The sequence below is a fragment of the Hippopotamus amphibius genome, chromosome 5 (assembly GCF_030028045.1).
Source record: "Hippopotamus amphibius kiboko isolate mHipAmp2 chromosome 5, mHipAmp2.hap2, whole genome shotgun sequence".
Taxonomy (NCBI): Eukaryota; Metazoa; Chordata; class Mammalia; order Artiodactyla; family Hippopotamidae; genus Hippopotamus; species Hippopotamus amphibius.
Window position 1 is genome coordinate 4,698,705 of NC_080190.1, and position 21,255 is coordinate 4,719,959.

The window sequence follows — 21,255 nt, forward strand, 5'->3', positions numbered from 1 at the left end:
ATGTTGTTCTCCCTGTGCACATGTGTCTCCTTCCACGCTTCCTCTTCTCATAAAGACGCCGTCACATTGGAGTAGAGGGACCTGCCCTCATGGCCCACGCGACTCCCATGCCCTCATCCTAACTAATCACATCTGTGACAACCCTATTGCCAAATAAGGTCACATTCTGGAGTGTGGGGATGAGGCCTGGGATGTATGAATATTGGGGGAAATAATTCCTCCCATAACCAGGGCCTCTGCTGGGGCTGGGGGTAGCAGGCGGAGGTGGCCAGGTGCCGTCTTGGCTGCCTGGCTTGTCTCAGGTAGATTCTGGGTTGGGCGGGGTAGGCCTGTTTCCCCAGGGTAAGACTCCCCCCACCATCTGCTGAGAGGCAGGTCCTTAATCCATGCCGTCCAATCCCAGCTAACCTCCCCCTGGGGAGGGGAATACAAGGTTTTCAAATCATGCATTTTAACCAATATAACAAGGCTTATAAAATTTATTAAATAAATACAACCAATAATTAAAAAGTTTATGTTTAGATTTCCCCGTGAGGCCCAGAATATCTGAAAGAGGAAGCTGGGGCGTGGGTTAGCAAAGGGCAGTGAGGCCGAAAGAGAGAGAGCTGGATCACCAGAACCTCAAGATGTGTAAAAGGGGGCCTAACAGGAGCTTAGGCTTTAGGAGGAGAAGCAACATCAGAGGGGCCTTCTGACCTCACCTGGCCGTGGACTTTGAGCATGTGGTCACCTTCCTCGTGGAGTGTGAGCAACCCCTGTTCAGAGCTCGGAGCCCTGTTGGGACTCTAGGAGGAACATGGGCCCTCTGCAGGGCCAATTATGCCTTCGTGCTTCACTCATCACCCAGGACTTCTGAAGACCAGCCCACTGGCCATCGTGCCCGCTCGTGCCGGGGGGCTTGTCTCCATGTCATACCTGAGCCAAATTTTACGAGTTCTAAATTTGTCTGCATAAATCAGAGCTGACCTCCTAACAAATGTCGTGTCTAAAAGGATTTAAGGCACAGAAACGAGACGAGGAGATTTCAATGAAGAAAGAGACGCAGGCTGGAAGTCAAAGTAAAGATTTATCCTTGCATCAGAATGTTTTGGATCTTGCAATTTGCATATACAAAGAATTCAGCAACATTCACCGGCGTTATAATCAGAGCAAGATCAAATGATAAATGGAATAAAAGAAAAAATGAGAGTTGAAACCGGAATACATACATATAAAGATTGCACATAAATTAAACACAACTTAGTTAAACACAACAGAAGTATCAGTAATCATACATTTTAAAAAATAGCATGGGCATGTCCCCAAATGCTGAAACAGAGGTGTCAGGCTCATTTTAGAAAGTTTTTAAAAACACATAAAAATATCTTTTAAAACACTGGTATGCATTCTTCATTCGTAGAGCACATGGAGAGAAACAGTAAAGTGAGTCACACAGTGACCGATAAAGCAAGGAGATCAGAATGCTCGTCTTCTAATCGCTATTTGGCATTTGAATGCAACCGCATGCAACGGAGAAAAACGGCAAAGGAAAATGACTTTACCAGCCTGGCGCTGTTTTGTTCTGTACAATGGACTTTCTTTGACCGAAGGGGAGGAAGAGTCCACTTATCCAAGCAAGACAGACAAGACAGGAGTCCTGGAGAGCCTACCAAGGCTGTCTGACCGGAGCACAGGCTAGGGGGGTGGGGATTGGGGGGGAAGCCTTGGCAGAGGCCAGAACGCTGTCCTGACTGTGGAGGCAAGCACTGCCCTGACAACAGAGGGGGTTCCTGCATCCCAGGCACAGTGGCTTCTGCTCTTTCTCAGAATCACAGGGGCGGAGCTGCAGCAGACACAGGGGACACTCCAAGGGGGCAGACGTACACATAAACAGGGTGCTTCCCCAAGAAGGTCTACCTTAATCTCAAGACAAGAGATGCTGGTTAGACTATAAAAGGGCCTGAAGGGTTCTGATTAAAGGCTCCTAAATTTGGACCCCAATCCAGGCCCTTATGTTCCCTATGTCACCTTTGCCACAAACAGCGGCTCTGTTTCTAGGGTTCGGTGCTCAGTTTTCTCTCTTCCCCTTTAGTCAAAGAAGGGCTTCAGGCTTGGGACCTTAACAATGAAAACAAAGGGGCCACCTGGTGCATTTCACAGAGCTCCGTCCATTTTCCTCTTTGACCCAAATGCATAATCACTGTACCCAGAAGGGTGAGGGATGCACTCAGCTGCATGCGGAGCCCAGGGCTGCAGCTGGTGGCCATAGCAGCGCTCACAAAGTTGTGCTTTTGTCCGTCCCGCTGGGCGCCTGCTCTGACTCTTGGGTGGGGCTTGGAGAAGCAGCAGAAGCTTGATTACCTGTGGACCTGCTATTAGGACATAACCTACCCTGGGTTGCATTTATGCAATCAGTTACCAGTGGAAATATCAAATAAGGCCTTTAGATTCATATCTCTTTTAAAAAGCAAAAAGTGTACTAAAAAATGCACATGTTATATGGTTTCAGAAAGGTAGACCAGATGTCCTTTTTTACCTTGTGCTCTCATCTGCTAGGTACCTAATGGCCATAGACAGATCACTGCCATTACATTAAACCGTTCTACATTCATCCCTTTTCTCTCTCTCTCTCTCTCTCTTTTTTTTTCGCCCCATAAGCCAATCCTGTCTGGCAGTGAGATCCTTATTATCCAGTGTCAGAGGTCTCAGTAGTCACCATTCAAAAATAAGTTAGCTTTTAGATTAAGGATTTCTCTTTCTTTCTTTTATTAAATATTGAGGAGTGGAACTTTAAAAAAAACACTGTATAAATCTAGATTTTAAGATTTCTTTTCTTACAAACAGCCTTAGCTTTTACAAGAGATTTTTAAATACCAAAACGCTTCTCAGAAAGTTTAAAGCATAATTGCTTGTGGTTGCCTGACTGTTTCTACCAGGCAGGAGCTCCTTGCTTCCGTGTGTGTCAGATGCTCTATCTGACCTTTTGGAATGGGAAGTGGTTTTTTGTTGTGCCTGGAGGCATAGCTCACAACAAGCAGGGCAGAATGGTGAGGGGTGAGGGGAGGGGGCGGTGAGAAGTGCAGTGGGTATGATTCTCAGACAGACTGACAGCAAGCAGCGCCCAGCGCCATGGGAATGAAGCTCTGACAGCTGGTTTTGCTGGACCCCAAGGCCCGGGAGAACTGAACCACTGGCCTGTACATCTCATCTGGCCAAGATGGCACGACACAGCCTTGAATAAATGCATTTTTAAGTATTACTATATAGTCACTGACTACTCCAGTGTGTTTTAGACCTGGACTCAGGTTGTAAAGTCATCTTTGATCTTTAAAATGTAAAGATAAACCACGTGGGTTGAGGCTGAGGACCAAAAAACTCCCTATTTACACTGCATCTTCACAAACACTTTGCCTTCAAAAAACTGCCACTGCTCAGGGCTATAAAATCAGTGTCAGGAAAGTGTATTTTCCACCAATTTCTGAGTCCTCGACTGTTTTCTAATGAAGTTGTGGTTAGTATCTTGCATAAGTAAACACACTTGGCATATTAAGATTTTTAACATTTAGGGGTGCTGACAGTGTGAAATGAAATGATATGAATCTAATGAAAAATTAAAACATTTTTACTGATATTAGCAGAAATATATATTTTATGGGATACTATTTGACCTTAAAACATTATTCCAGTTCTTAAAAGGGGTATTTGAGATTTAATAACTTTACAGCAGGTGGTCTTTAAAGCATAACAAAATATATACAAAGAAATTAGGAAGGATATTAATGTCAACTATGAAATAAATTAACATGATTTTTACAAAATATACTGATCATTAAATTAAAAAATATTTTAAGGCAGGAATTTTCATTTGAAATTAGCATAATCAGAAAATATATCAATAAAATCTTGTACCACTTTGTAGCAGAATTCATACTGTTCCTGAAAAAGAAAACCAAGAACGTATAAAAACAATATTTAAAGAAATCTGACTAATTCAATCAGGAGAAACATTAAAGAGAAGACATATAAAAGTCTGCCCAGTTATTAAAATACTGCATATCCTAATGCGTATCAGCTTCTGTTACAGAATTTCGTTTTTAGGCACATGAACATTTCCAAATAAAGCTGTTTTTCTACGTAGAAAATGTCAATGTTCAGTTTCAACTTGTATTTTGGACGGCCTGAGTGAGAGAGCTTTAGTTGTCATATTTAAACTAAAAAGCAGCTCCTTCTGAACTGAAAAAAAAATCAGCATACTTAACATCAAACTTCATAATGTAATGAAAACAGTCTATAGAAGTTAAATAAGATAGAAACACAGATTATTTTTAAGCCGAAATTTACACTACAAAAGGGCACTGCTTGGGGCTTCCTAGGTGGCGCCGTGGTTAAGAATCTGCCTGCCAATACAGGGGACACGGGTTCGATCCCTGCTCCAGGAAGATCCCACATGCCGCAGAGCAACTAAGCCCGTGCGCCACAACAATTGAGCCTGCACTTTAGAGCCCGTGAGCCACAACTATTGAGCCCATGTGCTGCAACTACTGAAGCCCACGCGCCTAGAGCCTGTGCTCCACAACAAGAGAAGCCACGGCAATGAGGAGCCCGCGCACCAAAACGAAGAGTAGCCCCCACTCACCGCAACTAAAAGAAAGCCCATGCACAGCAAAGAAGACCCAACACAGCCAATAAGATCAATACAAAAACAAAACAAACAAAACAAACAAACAAAAAAAGGGCACTGCTTTATATCAATTTTACTAGAACTTAAAAGAATGATGACTTGCACCTGTACAAGGCTCTTAACTTACTAGAACCCTTGGCCATCACCTGACTCCCGACCCCCCAGCGGCTCTGCGAGGTGGTGAGACTGGAACCAGGTGGTGGGTTAGCGGGAGACCAGTGAGCGGGTGGTGTCACACCACCCATTAGGGGCACTCAAATGAAGACATGAAAGAGATGGGACAAATGGCCACGGCGGGGCTTTCTTAGCGAGCCTACTGTGCGTCTTGGAAAACCATGCATGCACAACCGTCGGCGGGCATGGGGTGGACCCCAAAGGTTCGAGTAACAACAGACAGCAGCTACCCTAAAAGGGTCTGGCTCCTTGCAGACCCTGGTCATTTGCTGGCCCAGTGAACATGGGAGCTGGGGAAGCAGCGGGTCCAAGGGCAGCTCCCAGCCCCCTCCCCGTCTTTCCCAGAACCTTGGGTTCCGCGTCTTCTCTACATTCCCGTCGAACAAAAATTTACTGGCTTTTGGGTTGGAAGAGGCCAAACATTAGCCTGTCCAGCTGTTCTGGAGTCTCAGTTCAGCCAGCAGGGGAAGGAGCTGGGCTTTCCGGGGGAAGAAAAGATGGAGCAGAAAACTCCTGTCCTGAGGTTGTAGGGAAGTTGTGGGGAGAGCCAAGAACGGAGGGTTAGGGGGTCCTCCCTTCCAGCTACTGCGATTCCCACCCAGTCCCCCAGCCCTCGCAAGGAGAAAGAAAACTCCTGAGTCACGCGTTAGCACAGGAGATGAGTGGGCCAGGCCGGGTGGGCAAGTCCTAAAATAGGAAGCCTTGTGGAAAAGGATGGGTTACAACAGCCTTTAAAACTGAACTTGCTGCAGAACGATCACCACATTTGGTGAGGAGGCAACTCTGCTGAAAACCAGAAAGTGTGTGTTTTCACCATGCAGTGGAAGCGTGTAAGAGGCAACCCCTTCCACTGCATGGACTCCTCAAGTAAGCCCCCTGGGCGGTGTCTGGAGGCTGCCTGAGACCCAGGCAAGGAAAAGAGTCCAAACGAACAGTAGAAGGTACAGGGTTGCGAGAATCAGGATTGTAAATGTCGGGGCTGCTTTTGAACTTGGTACGTTTTTAAATACACACTGTAATCGGGGGGAATAGTTCACCTTGACACAATGGCTGGCATCACCTATGCCTCCGTCCAAGGGGTCCTGTCATCTGCAGTGGTGGGTGTGCCCCCTCACGTGTCCTGCCCGGGGGACCGACCCCAGCCAGAGGCGAGGGGGGTGGAAGGGAACGTAAAGCTTGACTGTGAGCTGATGGAACTTTTAGCTCTTTTTCTTGGAAACTTTACCTCTCTCCCTCCCCATGGACTTGAACTCCTGTGATGAAACACACATCAAATTCAACATGAGACCATTCTCAATTCCTCTGGAAATGGTTTCTTACCAAGGTTTGCACCATATGTGGCCTCTGAAGTCGTAAACTCTTCACAGCTTGGAATACGTCCAAAAGTCCCTCAGCTTTGACCCGTTCCAGGATGTTGCTGAGCGCTATGAAAGTCCCTGTGCGCCCAGCTCCAGCACTGTGGAGAAAACGTGCCAGGTGAGACACCAGACTCGCCCACGGGGATGAAAACCCTGCAGCCTCCACAAAGCCCTACGTGTCAGCACTGGAATGACCCAAGCTTGGATTTTTAACAATCGTTCATATGTAGCTTACTTGTGGACCAAGAGTCAGCACAGAAAATTCCTAAAACACTTGCCTAATGACAACATGAGTCGGATGAGGCCCAGTTACAAGCTTTCAAGTTGGTAGAACCATTTCCCTCCTTCACAGTGGGGCCCCTAGACCAGCTGTGACAGCATCACCTGGAAACTTGCTAGGAACGAAACCCCGCCTGGCTGAGGTCTAGGGAGCGGTAATCCTGGCCCAGACTCTCCTTACTGTGCAGGCACTGCCGTCCGAGGTGGGAGGTGTGAAAGGTGGATTTAAGGGGTGTTTAGACTAAGGACACCCCCTGCCAGGAATGGTCAGCTAACGGACACTTCCCAACAATGAAGATCTCCATCTACTCCATTGAATGTGATCACATGCTTGATAAACTGAAAAAACCCCAGAAGAGCAGACCCTCTTAGGAGAGAGAGCAGGCCTAACGGAGGCGGGCTGGGCTGGCCTCTTCCAGGGAGCCCTCTGGGAATGCATGGCTGCCCTCTGGGCCCTGGAATCCCACCCACAGGTTGCCTCTATGGCTCCTCTCCCCGCGTCTGCCTTCCCACAGGTGGGACGACCTCTGGGTCTTGTTCACCTCTGCATTCTTGGTGCCCAGCACGTGTTAAGCTCAGTCTGGGTTTGCAGAGGTGGAACAAAAAGGAACTGAATTCTAGTTTGTTCTGAATGACGTGGACAAAGGCGCCAGGGACTGAAAACCGAGGTGTGTGCTCCCCCTGCTGGCAAGGCCGGAAGTGCGCCAGGCGGGTCCCAGACAAGCAAAGAGGCCCAAACCCTCCAAGTTAAGCTGGGCTTTACTGGCTACAAGGGGTAAGTGAGTGGGGGCCAATGGCAGTTGCAAAAGAATGGGAGCCACACGTGTAGACAAAGAAACAGAGGTGCAGCTTTGGAAGCAAATCAGCTCCCCTAAGACTAAACACCCCAAATGCCTGTGAGGAAGAGCTCTACAAGGGTGGTCAAGGTTCCTGCCAGCAGGGGGACCTGGCCTGGAAGGGAGGTGAGCTGGCATGTCTCCAGATCCGGCCAGATTCACCCTCTACCCTCATAATGCTGTTATCAAAGTCCTTGCTAGGGGCGCCCAGCTGTGTCCAGGTGTCCCCCCCCACCCCGCCCCCAGTGTGTCCCTCTGTCCCTGGGCCTGACTTGGGAGCCGGGCCGAGAGGGAGGGAGTGGGGTCGCGGGCCCTCCGTTACAGACCCGGCCTGGACATCACTGAGAAGCTCAAGAAAAGCCTCCTGCTGTGCTGGGTGGGCACACCAGCCAGAGCCAGATGGTCTCGGTCTTTCAAAACAAAGACAACTGAAGTTCAGGGTTTGTCTGAGCTGTGCTTGGTGATTTTTTTTTTCCTTGACAACTTAAAAAGCACAAAGAAATGTGTGTTTGAGTCATTTCCTGACTCCTTCACCCCAGATGCTTCCGTGTGTATGGTAAGATGACGTTTATGCATCTGTGCTATGCTATGTGTGTAAGGGAAGGTGAAAAACACGGTCCAGGGAAATGCTGCTGCTGGGAGCAGGGAGCTGGGTGTGGGGTGTGCGTCGGCCCACCAGGAGGGGGCGCCCCGGAGGCCGCTCACCTGCAGTGCACAGTGATGGGGTGGTTGCCTGTCTGCTGCTGCTGCTTCTGCACGGCGGCGATGAGGTCGATCATGCCTTTGCCCTCCGCGGGGATCCCGATCTCCGGCCAGCCGTGGAAGTGGAACTGTCGCACCACCCGGGTCTGCTCCTCCTGGCGGGCCAGGGGCTGCCAGCGGGAAGAGCGACTCAGTGCTGCCCCGTCGCAGGCCCCCTGCCCTCCTGGGGACTCGGGCCAAGGTGTCTGGCCGCCAGCAGGGTCCCCATCTGGCTGGCCTCCCAGTCAGGGTGTTTATGGGCTGTGGTCACCCTGAAGCAGAAGGCCAGCAGTGCTTCCTCCTGGGTGGGGATCAGGACACCTAGAGGATGGACCCCCGAGCCCCCAAGGCCCAGCAGACCCCTTTATGGGATCCTTGGCAGTTTTGCTTGCGCTGACAGGAATCAGCCCTTCTTTAAAGAAGCCAGGACCCTACGTGTCCCTGCCAGGCTGGAGATGAGCAGGCTCTGAGTCTGGCGGCCCTGGGTTGTTCTGTGACCTGCGTGAAGGAGAGCAAGTCTATGGGCAAGGCCAGTTTCACTGTACTGACTGTCTTGAGCTCAGAATCAAATCCCATAGGTGGGTCACCTTAACCACAGTTGAGACACAGAGTCACCATTCTTTCCAGGGAGCAGCGCCCGAGACCCAGTGGGGAGGGGGATGGCAGAGGGCCCCAGAGAGAGCTCTGCGGCGTCCTCCATTCTCTCCTGCTGCGCACGGGGAGCGGGAGCAGTGGGAAGCCTCTTGGAGTTGGCCGCTCTGCCCCACCGTCCCTGTGCTCCAGCAAGGAGGCAGGGGACCACGGAGGTGAAAGCTTACGGGAGATGGGCCGCTTGATAACAGAGTGCCCTACTGTCCACACTGACCATCGACACTGATCTAACATGGGCTCCAGAAAAGCCTGCAGGGGCAGGATGCTCTGGCACCATGACGAGCAGACCCCGAGTGATGTCCACGGGAGATTAAAGGTCTTCGCCGACATACCTGATTGAAAGTGACCAGGAAGTCTCGTATACTGATGGCTTCAGAAAGGGTGTCACTCTTTATTTCAATCACTATTTCTCCATGAGTCACTGAGCCCTCTGTCGGCCAATACTGGTAGCATTTATCCTTGGGGGATAAAATAAAAAGAATGTGCTGCTAGCAGTTTTGACGATATGAGGCAGAATTGCTCTCAAACCATTTACTGCATTTCGTCTGACCAAGAAAATAACATATGAACATGAACGCTATTAGTGCCTGTTGACCAAGGGAACAGAGCAGAGAGTCCAGAAACAGACATGCATGTATTTGGAACTTGGATACAGAACAGAAGTGACACGACACAGAGGAGAGACTAGTCAGTAAATGGAGGTGGAGAATCTGTTCTCTGTATGGGAAAAGTGAACTGGATCCCTAACTCACACCCTACCTGGGCTGATACAAACGCCCCAGCCCCTCCTGGAGTTGGGCAGTGTACAATCCTCCCCACCATATATGGTAGCCTTGAACCTTAATAAAAACAAATCAAGACTGGATCAGACTTAAAGTCAAAAAGAAAACTGTGAAAGCTTTAGAAAAAGAGAATATCTTTTCATTTTGGGGTACAGATTTACCAAACAAGAGCCCCCAAAAGCTAACCAACCATGGTACAGAAGATTGTAACATCAGATTATAATAAAATTAACTCTGCGTCATCAAAAAATATCAAGAGAGTGAAAAGTCAGGCCATCAACAGGGATGAGATATTTGCAATACATAAAATCAACAAGGGATCAGTACCAAGAACATGTAAAGAAATCCTATAAATCATTAAGAAAAGGGCAAACGACCCACTAGAAAAATGAGTTAAAGGCATGAACAGGCACTTTGCACAAGAGGAAACATATCACCTATAAATATATATAGTGATGCTTGACCTCATACAGATCAGACAGATGCAGATCAGAGCCACAAAGAGATAATGTTCATACCTATTTAGTTAACAAAAATGAGGATGCCAGACAACCCAGGGTCCAGTTTGGAAAGCTACGAGGAACCATCTTGCAAATTCAAACTTTCACACACTCTCCAATGCAGCACCTTTTCTCTTTGGAACTACTGTTCCTTGTGCATCACAAGACACATACAAATAAGTACCCACGGCACTGTTTGTAAAACAACAGAAGGGAATCAACCCAGACGCCATGACAGGAGAAGGGACAAGTCAATGGATGCAGGATGTACAGTCTGTGCCACGGAGTATAAGGAAATGATGATGAATGAGCCACAGTTACAGGCATCAACATAGGAAAATATCAAGTGCATAATTTTGAATGGAAAAAGCAAGTCCCGAAAGGCGAAATACGCTAATGGTACCCTTTTACATAAAGTTCAGAAGCAGACAAAACTAAACAGTAGTTTCTTTAGGAATACACACACATGACATAAAAAGATTGTTTAAAAAGCTAAGAACACATCCACTAGGATGGCTTTAATCAAAAAGATAATGCTAAGTGCTGATGAGTTTGGGGAGAAACTGGAACCCCTCCGTTGCTGGCGGGAATGCAAAATGGGGCAGCTGTTTGGAAAGTTAAGTGATGTGAGTTTGCAACGTAGTTACGACACGGCCCAGCAATCCCACCTTTCGGTGTCTGCCTAAGAGAAATCAAAACTTAACATCCAGGTAAAAATGTGTCCATGAATGTTCAAAACATTCACAGTAGCCCAAGAGTGGAAGCAACCCGAATGTCCATCAATAAGTGAAAGAATAAACAAAATGTGGTATATTCACTCAACAAAAATAAAAAAGCGATGAACCTTGACAATATTATGCTCAGTGAAGGAGCCCAATCACAAGAGATGACTCCATTGATATGAAATGTCCGAAAAGACAAATCCACAGAGTTAGAAAGTAGACTCGTGGTTGCAGGGATGAGGGGGGAGGGAGTGGGCACTGAGTTTTTGTGGGTTTGGGGTTTCTTTGGGCTGATGAAACTGATTTGGAATTAGTGATGTTGCACAGCTCTGTGAACACACTAAAAACCACTGAGCTGCACCCTTTAGAAAGATGAACTGTATGGTATATGAATTATATCCCAATAAAACTGTTTAAAAAAGCAAAGAAATCAAAACACAAATTCAGGATAGTGGTTACCTCTCGGGAGAGCATCTAGATAAATGTACATTATCGGTAAAAGTTTGTTTTTTCAGTTGGGTGGTGGGTTCATGAGTGTTTATTATGTTATTAAACAAAAACAAGAAGGCCATGCGTGGCTCTTTTGGAAAAAAGAAACATTTAACTCATTCAAGTCTACCAGGACTATGTTAATTAGGTACATATATCAATACCTATGTCTTTTTGTCCTAAAAAAAAAGTGAATAAACGTCTTTTTCTTCAACAGGTTGTGATCAAATCTGTATTTGTTGGCAAACACAAGATGGCAGAATTTCAAGGCAGCTTAAATAAAATGTAGGCTAAGAACAAAAGCCAGTGGGTAGCTACGGTTAACTGACCGGGGTGGAGGGGACTGGGGTGTGGCGGGAGGGAGGGTGTTGAAATAAAACCTTTTCAGTTCTAGCCTCTCACCCCCTTCAGCAGTTGTGGCCTGGCCTCACAGCTGACAGCAGGTGAGACATTCGCAAGGGACAGGCAGTCACATCAGGTGGGCTGCACCTGGAGTGTGTGCACTGCCCCGGAGGGGGGCGGGGGGCACCCCTGACCTGCTCTCTCTCCTGGACCTCGGTCAGCATCACGATGGTGTGGCACTTCCACTCCCAGACCATCCTCCAGAAGTCCTCCACGGTGTGCACCAGGGGCCCCTGGGTGGCGATGAAGTAGTCCTTCTGCCGGTAGCCCTTCAAATGGGAGCAGAGGTTAAAGTCTGCCTTCCTTCCATCCCATTTCCACTGTGGGACCTGAGAGCGTGGGACAGCCCAGGGCCAGATGAGGGACTGTATTCTCCAGGCTGCCAGGGCCTGAGCCAAGCCCCAGTTGTTACCCACTCAGAAAACAGGTCAAGATGCCCAAGCTAGACAGCCCCCTTCACCTCTGAATGGGTGTAACGAGCCCCCTGCTGGGATAGCTTTGATTTGAACATGTCTGTATGTGTCACAGCTAGGTTAGCATTGTGGTGGGACAGAGAGCCTGGGTGTGGAGTTAGAGGAAGTGGGTTCAAATCCCAGGTCCTCCCCTTGGGCCCAAGATGCACAGTAGTCTCATCTGCAAATGAAAATTTTCACCCACACTTGACTGCAATGCCCTTTCCCGCCCATTCGTCAGCTAACTCCCCTGTGCACGAGGCAGCCTGTGACCAGGCCTGAACACAGTCGCGCCGTCCACACAGAGCGTGCACAAGAGAAAGCGTGTGCAAGCACGGACACGGGGCTGCTGCGTAAAGGAGAGGTGAAAGAAAAGCTACTATGTATTAAAAACAGAATGGAAAAATAGCAAATTATTTAACAGCGCACCTACATCCTCTGTTTCCAAGTTTCTTATTCATTTTTTTAAGCAAGTGTTTGCTAAGGAAATGGCTTGGATTTCTGGAGGCGTGTCCATCCTTTCTGATTGTGAAAGCAAATTAATCAAGAAACTCTGTGATCACAGATGAAAACCGCATGTGTCCTCACCAGGCATGCAAGCATGGTGGGGCCGCTGCACTTACATCTATAAAGGAGGCGTTGATGTAATCCGTGTACTCCTGGCCCCTTTTCATGGAAAGGATCACGCGGTTGAAGTCATCTGCAAAGCAGTATGTCCTCTCGGTCAGAACCAACCCCATCCTGCCTTGCAAACTTGAACGTACTGCTACGAGCTTCTAAGATATAAAACTTATAGATAAAATCACTAAATAAAGTCAACTCCTCAGAAGGTTTCCTTTCTAAAATAAGTTAAATTCAAGTGGCCCGGGGAAGCTGTGGTTTGTCAGGAAAGTTCTAAAAATAATCCACTTATCATTTTCATTTGTCATAAATTGAGGTAATTCATACCAAAATGTAGCATTAAAGTAAATTTAAAGAGTGAAAAGAGTGTGGCCAGGCAGGCAGCACAGGGTAGCCGGTCAGGGACATCACAGCCACAAACCCCTCCCCAGGATCTGAGGCTGAAGAGGGCTTACTCAGCCCACACACCCCCCGCCTGGACAGGTCCATGTGCAATCCTGCTCCTGCCTGAGCTTGAGTCCAGGAGGGGATGTGAGGGGACGTCTAGATGAGGCTCTCCTCTTCCCCTCAAGGCAGGTGCCCTCCCCCTCCCTCCATGGTTCCTCTGATGCCTCTGCTTCTGCCAGGCCTGCAGGCCCTCCCTCGCCCCAGACCTTGGGCAGCCCAGTGCCCGACACCACCCCCCTCGCCCCCGCCCGCCCATGGTCTGCCCATCCCCAGGCCCCTTCCTGGAAGATCTCAGCTGTGTTTGGGCCTGCTGCACGTCCTGGGCAAGGACCCCGCTCTGTGCACTGGGGGCTCCATGCCTCCGCCCAGGCTTGGGCCGGGGTCTGACACGTAGAAACAGGAGGCACTGATTCATGTGTGAAGCTAATCTCTCCGCTTCCAGGACGTCCTCCCTCTCCCGCCTCCAAGCCCAGGTCACAAGCTCCCCTCCTGATACCCACAGGACTGTCTGGGTTGCTCGTGCCTCCACAGGTGGGTGTTCTCTTCCCCACACTTGACTTCCCCACACAGAGCTCCCAGAGGGTGCCCTGCCCTTGACCCCTGGTTTACAGCAGTGGGTGGGCAATGGCTTCTTAGCAACTGAAGCCAGCGGGCACCGGCCTGATGGCGCCTGCCTCGAGGGTGTACACGCCGCGGCCTGGGCTGCCTTACACGGGATGATCTGGATGACCCTGGCCTTCTTCATGTTGGCCGGCAGGTTGCCTGTCCTCATGTTCTCCTTCATGATCCGGACATTTGTCAATTTCTGCAGCCAAGAGGACACAGCCAAGCAGTTAAAACCCTGACATCCCCAAGAGATCGCGTAGCCTTCTAACAGCACTACCGTCAAGGGCACCTGCTCACAGGAAATACCTGTCTGCCTCTCCAGACATTTCCTGAGTCTTGAGAAATAAAAGTACATGCACGACATGCCCCCCCACACAGGTGGCTGCTAAGCTCTGAAAGTCCCCATTATTTTTCCCTTGAAAGTCATGGGCAGGACAGCTTCCCACTTTTTCTGGGGTCGATCAAGAAAGGAAGCAATCGACAGCAGCTTCGTGTAAATGGTGGCCCGTAAGACGGCACTTACCCTGAACTCCTCCTCCAGCCCAAGCTTGTCGAAGTGGGTGGTGGTGCCGTGCAGGGTCTCCAGGTGCTTCTCCAGGGAGGACACATCCAGTTCAGTGTCCCCGTAGAGGTAGTACTCCAGTAAGGCTTGGTAGATGAACGTGTACTGCATCTGTGGGGAGACCCAGACAGGCTCCAAGGGGGCCCTTCTCTTCTCTTTGTGGAAAGGGAAGGAGGTTTGGGGACAAAAGTCAGATGGATGGCCATGTAGAACGACCCTCTATGGCCTTGACTGGGGCCAGTGTGACAGTGGGCGTTGCTGAGGACGTTCTCCCTGCCGGGCACCGTTCTGTGTGCCTCATCTCGGGGAGAGCGTACACATCCTGGGGCGTCTGGGTTTGCTGAGCGAAGCTCACAGCTGGTCGGGTGCCTGGGCCGAGGAGGGCATTACTCACGTCCGTCTGGACCATCTGCGGGCGCTGATTGCGGATTCTGGACACGAAATCAAAGACGTCGACCTTCTGCTCTGCATGCATCATGTCCATCATGGCATCGATCACTATGAAGGTGCCCGTCCGGCCCACGCCCGCGCTGGGGGAGAAAGGAAGATGCCACGTCGTGAGTCACACTTCCCTGAAATGAATGACAGGGCCTTGGGAGAACATGCCTGCACCGGGAAGCGAGGACACACCGCCCTCCACCCTCGACGGAGACGTACACATCATCCCCCACAACACACTTTCCTCAGCGGATGAGGAGCAAGTCCACGTGAGGCCACCAGGGGGCACCACGACCTTAGTGACAAGATCTCAAGTCCGGTCCTCTAACTGGAAACTGATCAAAGGCAGGGGGAAAAGCGTGGCTGTGTAAGCCTCCCATGAGTTGTACGGGTAACTTTTCCTCTATTACCAAATGCTGTCTTCTCGCTATCCCTTGTGCAATTGGATTTTTTTACTGTCACGCTTGATATGGCTTTTCCATGTTCTTCATAAGAAAGGAGGACCCCAGGCTAGGGGTGTGGGCCCTGGAGCCAAGGTCATGCGAATGGGGGCTCCGTCTGGGACCCCAGCCCTCACCCCGGGGCCTGGCTGGGCCAGCTGGTGCCCAGGGGCTCCACGGAGAGGTCCCCCCTCGGGAAGCTGCTCGATGCCATTCCTGGCTTTGGGTTTCCTTCCCTCCCAACTAAAGATCCTGCATGCCCACAGCTAAGACACGGCACAGACAAATTAACAAATAAATAGTTAGAAAAAATTTAAAAAAGGAAGTGATCTTTTAAACAAAAAGGCTCACAACTTAATGAATGAAGTCCCCCCACGTTCCTCATTTGGAGGGAGGGCGGTACGGCTCTTGCCAGCTAGTCCCCAAAATGGTACTAGGACGGGCAGTGAAGCCACCCCACCCTTGAAAGGAGCCCTGCTCGTCGCATGGGGAGGGGAGAACAGACGGGACAGGAGAGGCTCCTTTAGGATCCTTAGTTCTTTGCAAAAACAAAGTCGTCAGGTGCAGAGCCTGGTAAAAACACCCCACCCAACGGGCATGTGGAAGGCGCCAGGAAATGGCTGACTTGAGGCTGGGAAAGCCCAGGAGGCCCAGGTGCATGCGAGGCAGGGTCGGGGGGCCCTAGGAGCAGGCAAGGGGACCAGGCCGGTTCCAGCAGGAGAAGCCCCAGGCCAGGCGGTCCTTCCCTGCTGGGCTCTGGGTGTTGGTGTGGAGCTCAGGGCCGTAGCTAGAGACCCTCCCTGTTGTTTCTGCAGGGACTGCAGAAACAACTGCAGAAACTGACTGTGGCGGGCAGTCGGTTCTTTTAAAGGGATTAAGGGAGAGACACTGAGGGTGAGCGTGGGGGAGAGAAGGAAATCGTGACGCCCCCACCCCCAGGCTGTACACCCTCTGGAGCCTGAGGAGACAGACCCTATGTGAAGACGAACTTGGAGGGATGAGGAGGTCAAGTCCGCTCCCCAGAGACTGGGGGCTGCCAGCCCGTGGGAGCCTCTTCCCTGGTTCTGGGCGGAGGCAAGGGGGGTGCCCTGGCTGGCCTGAACTCCTGGTGGGAACTGCTGTCACCACAGGAGCTGCTGCCTGACAGCGCCCAGACCCCCCATCTGCCCGCACAGGGTCAGGTGGGAGGGGTTGGGGGGCGGGGAAGCACAGACCCGGATGGAGGGGCTTCCTTTCCCTGCACATAAAAACCCGCTGGCAAAGCAGAACACAGAGAAGCAAGGAGGGCCAGGAGCTGCAGCAGCAGCAGAGAGACAACCTGTGTTTCAGTGGCAAAGGCTGAGATGCACGGTCACAGCGGGGGGCCAAGGATGCAAACCAAGATGAAGGGCAAACGCACCTGCCTGGTCACCTGTGGCGCAGGGTGGGGGGATGGGGGGGTGTTGAGCAGGGGAGGGGCCGCCCGCTAAGGTTTCACACGCACGACGGATCTGGGGGCACGGGAACAAAACAGAACGGAACTCCCTGCAGCCACGCCGGACCCCACACAGAGGCGGCTTCTCCATCCCCTGGCCTCCCGCGCACAGCCGGCGACTCCTAACACTGACAGGAACTGAACACATGACTCCCTGCCAGCCGCTCCTCTGGCGCAGGGGCTTTCAAACTCTCCGCCCTGGTGACACGCTGCCCACAGGTGTCCCCACTGCCTCGGCTACAGCGGGCCAGCAGCTCTGCGGGGTTTCTCGGAAATCCCTGTGCAGGGGACTCCGGCCTGTGGCCCCGCCGTCCAGGCTCGAGGAGGGAGGGCCCTGCTCGCTGGGTGTCACTCTGACTGGACACTGGGTTTCCAGCTGTTATAGACGGGGTCGTTCTGAGTATCACGGCCCTGCCAGGGGCAAAAGGTACCTGCACCTGGTGACAGGGGTGTTCTGAACCTGCCACACAGGTGTCCAGCAGGAGTGGCATGCAGACACCCGGCTTTCAGGAAGTCTGAGTGAGAACAGGGGCTGCCCCAAGACGCCATCGCAGGGGCCAGGTGGGGCTGGACCATGCTCCACCCCCTCCAATGCAGCTGCTGAGAGCCGCGTGCAGCGCCAGGTAACGGGACTCTTACAGGTGTCCCCTCACCTAGTGTGTAGTTCCTAGGCTCCCAAGCGCAGACGCAGGATTCCATCCCCGGCCAGGATGCCAGGCTCCCCTGACCCCTAAACCTCCCACCCTGGGCAATGAGGGGCACAGCAGAAGCCCCTGGGCTGGGAGCAGAGGAAGGACCTGGCCAGCACCTTCTGGTTCTGACTGTGCATCCACCGGGAGGACAAGGAACATGGCCGGGGAGCGTTCCTGTCTTTGTGCCTTTGTCTTAAAAAATGAAACGTGCACAAACCAGCTGCCAACCTGAAGTCCAAGGCCTTTTCACGAACATGATTTTCTGCACCAGAAGCCAAACTGGGCATTTAGTCATGAGCTAGAGAAGGTGGATTTGAGCCCTGACTCTATGGCTTGGGGAGCCCGGAGCACATAAGAGCTCAGGGTGAGAACAACCAGAGGATGTCCGGGTACGCAGAGGCGGAGGGGGACGTGTTCTGGAAAAAGCAATTGTTTCATAACCTGCTTTTCCACAACCTTAGGGGAAACCACAGCAGCGGCAACTTACACGGGTACAGCGCTTCGCGTCCTGCAAAGCCCACTCCCAGAGGGGAGTCCAGCCCCTCCGAGTTGTCCTCCCGTTACAGACACAGAGACGTTTGCTGAGAGAGGTCAAGTGGATGCCAGCAAGGGGCAGCCTGGCTGCTGTTACCTGTGCCTGAGGTGTGGCCCCCAGCCCCTCCAAGCCCTGTGCGCCCTTGCAGTAAGACTTGGGGGTCCCCTATAGAAGCGTGGTTTCCACCTCTGTTGCTAGAGGCGACGTGAGGGTCCCCGGGGTGGTGAATGGGAGAGCTCCACCGCCCCCACCAACCTGGGCCTCTCGGCTCCTGTCTGGATAGTAGGGATCCCCCTCAGGTGCAGCTGGCGTTGAGGAAAGGGCTCCGCCACCCCGGAGAGGGGACACCCCTCCAGCTCCCGCTCTCTGAGCTGCACCTGGTATCCGGGAGGGGCCGTCACATCGCCCACCCTGACATCCGTTCACTGGTGATCTTCCGTGCGGGCCGGCGTCCTCCCTGGGGGCCTGCGCTGTGGCCCCGGCCCTGCACGTACCTGCAGTGGACCACTATGGGCCCGGCGTGTGCGGGGTTGAGTGTCTTCACTTTTTTCAGGAACTTGAGCATCCCGATGGGGGTGAAAGGCACTCCAAAGTCAGGCCAGCTGGTGAAGTGCAGCTGGCAGATGAGCCGAGGGGCTTTGCAGCCGTCGGGGAGCTGCTGAGGGACACACGGAGCCGTGAGTGGGTGGGACGTCCCCCCGGGACACCCCCCTCCCCCACCACAATGTCACACTCGGAGGATGCCTGCCCGTCCAGGTGTAGGTAGCCATGGGTACGGTGCAGGGAGGGCCCTGTCAGTGAAGGCTGGACCCCCATCCCCCGCCCCGAGTGAGAGACCCTGATGCTCACTGCCGGCTCTGGACACGGCACCACGGCAGCAGGGGCGGCAGGGCAGGACCCACAGTCTCCTGTCCCAGGACCGAGCCAGGTCAGGCTCCGGGAAGCCAGACCCATCGCTATAGCCGGCCCAGGGCTCACGGAACTCGCTGGGAAGCAGGGTGGCCACATCCCAGTGTGCCTTGACTTCATGCCTGTGTAACTACCAACAGCACAAGCTTTCACTCTCAAAAGCATCTTAATTTTCAGGGAAAAGATGTGGTTGGCTTACCCTTGGGAGACTCGCATCCCCCATCCCCTTCCTCAAAGCTCCTCTCAGATTTTATTACCCAGAACCCAGGAGTGTGGTTCTCTGCCCAAAGTCATGGGAAGTTATACAGTGTATTGGGAAGTGTGTGTGTGTATGTGTGTGTGTGTGTCTGGGAGGGAGGCAGGCCAGGGATAGTAAGGATGATAAAGCTTATCCACTTTCCTTTTTCACTGTGGCTTCTTGGAACCTCAGACTCATATTTTGTAATCTAACTATACCCATCACTCTACCTTTGATTCCTGATAACATGACCTTCTGTTTTTTTCTGGTTGTTTTTTTTTTTAATCTCTTAAATCTCTATTTCATCTGCCTTGCATGCAGGTATCTTTATTGAAGACTGCCTTAAAACCTTCTGGGGAAGGAGGGACTAGCAGGAAATCAGCGTGAGAAATAATGAGGTGTTTCAGATATAATTTTGAAACTGTTAAAAAAAAAAAAAACCTCCATCACCATTCCAGTGTGAGAAATAACACTGTGTAACTGAGTGGGGCCCCCCCGACCCCCATGACCCTCCAACTGACTCGACTTTCTCCACCCAGAATGGTCCCTGGGAGCCAGGGGCATCTGACACTGACTAAGACTCACGCGCACCTGTCTGTCCTCTGCCCTGCAGACTCACGTCCTCAGCCCACCTACGACCCTCCCACATCCCCGCCCAGCACTTCCTCCAACCTCAGCCTCCACTCATGAGAGCTGCGGGGGAGGGGGGGCAAAGCTCTTCTTATTATAAAATGTAGATGTGCATTTACTCTTACTCTAGACCCTGCCTTTCCAGAAAGTCCATGATGTAAAGTGCTTACGGACTGAATGCAGAACTTCCGGATGGTGTAGTCCACCAGGACCACGCAGTCCTCCACACACACCCGGATGTTTCCGTACGTCCAGCAGCCCTGGTCCGGCCAGTACTGATGGCACTTCTCCTACGTGGAACAAGGGAACAGAAACGATAGGTCTGTGGGGGCCTTTTATCACCTCGTTGCCCCCTCCCCGCCATGGACACAAGATGCCACACACACCAGGCTCCCATGAAACTGTCCTCAGCTGGGGAAGTGTGTTTCCGTCTTATCAGTGGGGAAACCGAGGCCACACAGCCGGTTAACGGCCGTGCTGCGACCAGAATCGGACTTTTTTCCATTCGATGTCTCGTTCACTCATCCACTCGCTAACCCCACACGTGGACCGAGCCGTGGTGCTGAGCCGCTCCCTGCAGAGCTGGGGACCCGAGACGTGGCCTCACCTGGGCGGGGCTGCACCAAGCCCCAGAGGACCACGTGCTCCCCAAACACTGCCCATCGGATTCAGCAGGTCGCTTTCCCTGCCCATCACTAGGAACAAACTTAGTCTGCATCCCGCCCGTCCTCTGTGGAAGAGCCGTGAGCCTGCGGTCAGCTGAACACTCCTCATTTTTCTCCAACCGGGAGGACGCCGATGCGGGAGTTTGTGAAGCTGGGCGCGTGGTCCCAGAGAGGCCCATCCTGTGCTTTCCCTCCCCCAGAACTACAAAGGGACCACACGGTAGGGTGGGGATGGGGCCTCCAGCCCCTGACCCCAGGCCGTCCTCCTACAAGGAGGACCTGAAGGCATGAGGCCCACCTAACGGGGAGACACCTGCTCCACAGCCATGGGAGAGCCCCCTCGGCCAGCAAGCTGGTGACCCTGGAAACTGCCCACAGAGCACAGCTGACAGGTCGAGTCAAGAGGATTAACAATCTTACAAAAAAAAAAAAAAAAAAAGAGTCAGCTGGCATTTACCAGCGTCCAGTGCTTGTACGATGACACCCGCCAGACAACTTGCCCTCCCACGGCCCGGGCCTGGGCGACTCTGAAGGGACCCGCAGGAGAAGCCAAACCTGGAGGTCCTAGTTTGGGCCAGTACTGGCCTCCTGGGGACCCTCCAGAGAGTCTCGCCTTGACAGACTCTCACTAGGGGACCCGCGGGCTGTTTCTCAGGCCCCCACAGGGCTCAGTGTGCATGCTGTTTCCATGCCCTTGGCCTCCCGTCTACACAGTGGGCACTGTCCCCTCCCTCCCATCAGATCATGAGACGCCCCGGCAGCTGCCTTTCGCAACATCGAGCCAGGATGTTGAAGGCAGGGAGACCACAACAGACGTGCAAGCAATTGAGAAAAGGGGAACTCTATTGAGAAACGATTTCATCTGAAACAATGAAAATCAAGACACAGAGCAGCCCAACTCTGAGTCACAGAGATGGAAAAACACAGTAGGATCTTTCTGCAGAGAAAGATC

At 51.9% G+C, this 21,255-nt stretch overlaps 1 protein-coding gene across 2 annotated transcripts in view; it reads right to left on the reverse strand.

Annotated features, from left to right (window-relative positions):
• Positions 1-1,053: 1,053 nt before the first annotated feature.
• PTPRE (protein tyrosine phosphatase receptor type E) overlaps positions 1,054-21,255 on the reverse strand; it is a 44,350-nt gene continuing 24,148 nt past the window's right edge. For both annotated transcript variants that reach the window (XM_057735303.1, XM_057735304.1), the window contains 11 exons: positions 19,809-19,928; positions 18,356-18,519; positions 14,677-14,812; positions 14,244-14,393; positions 13,826-13,919; positions 12,670-12,746; positions 11,729-11,863; positions 9,032-9,157; positions 8,013-8,179; positions 6,155-6,290; positions 1,054-3,915 (listed from right to left, as the gene is read on the reverse strand). In XM_057735303.1, coding sequence (XP_057591286.1) covers positions 3,841-3,915; positions 6,155-6,290; positions 8,013-8,179; positions 9,032-9,157; positions 11,729-11,863; positions 12,670-12,746; positions 13,826-13,919; positions 14,244-14,393; positions 14,677-14,812; positions 18,356-18,519; positions 19,809-19,928 — 1,380 coding nt within the window. In that variant the 3' untranslated portion in view covers positions 1,054-3,840. The remainder of the gene's footprint in view (positions 3,916-6,154; positions 6,291-8,012; positions 8,180-9,031; positions 9,158-11,728; positions 11,864-12,669; positions 12,747-13,825; positions 13,920-14,243; positions 14,394-14,676; positions 14,813-18,355; positions 18,520-19,808; positions 19,929-21,255) is intronic.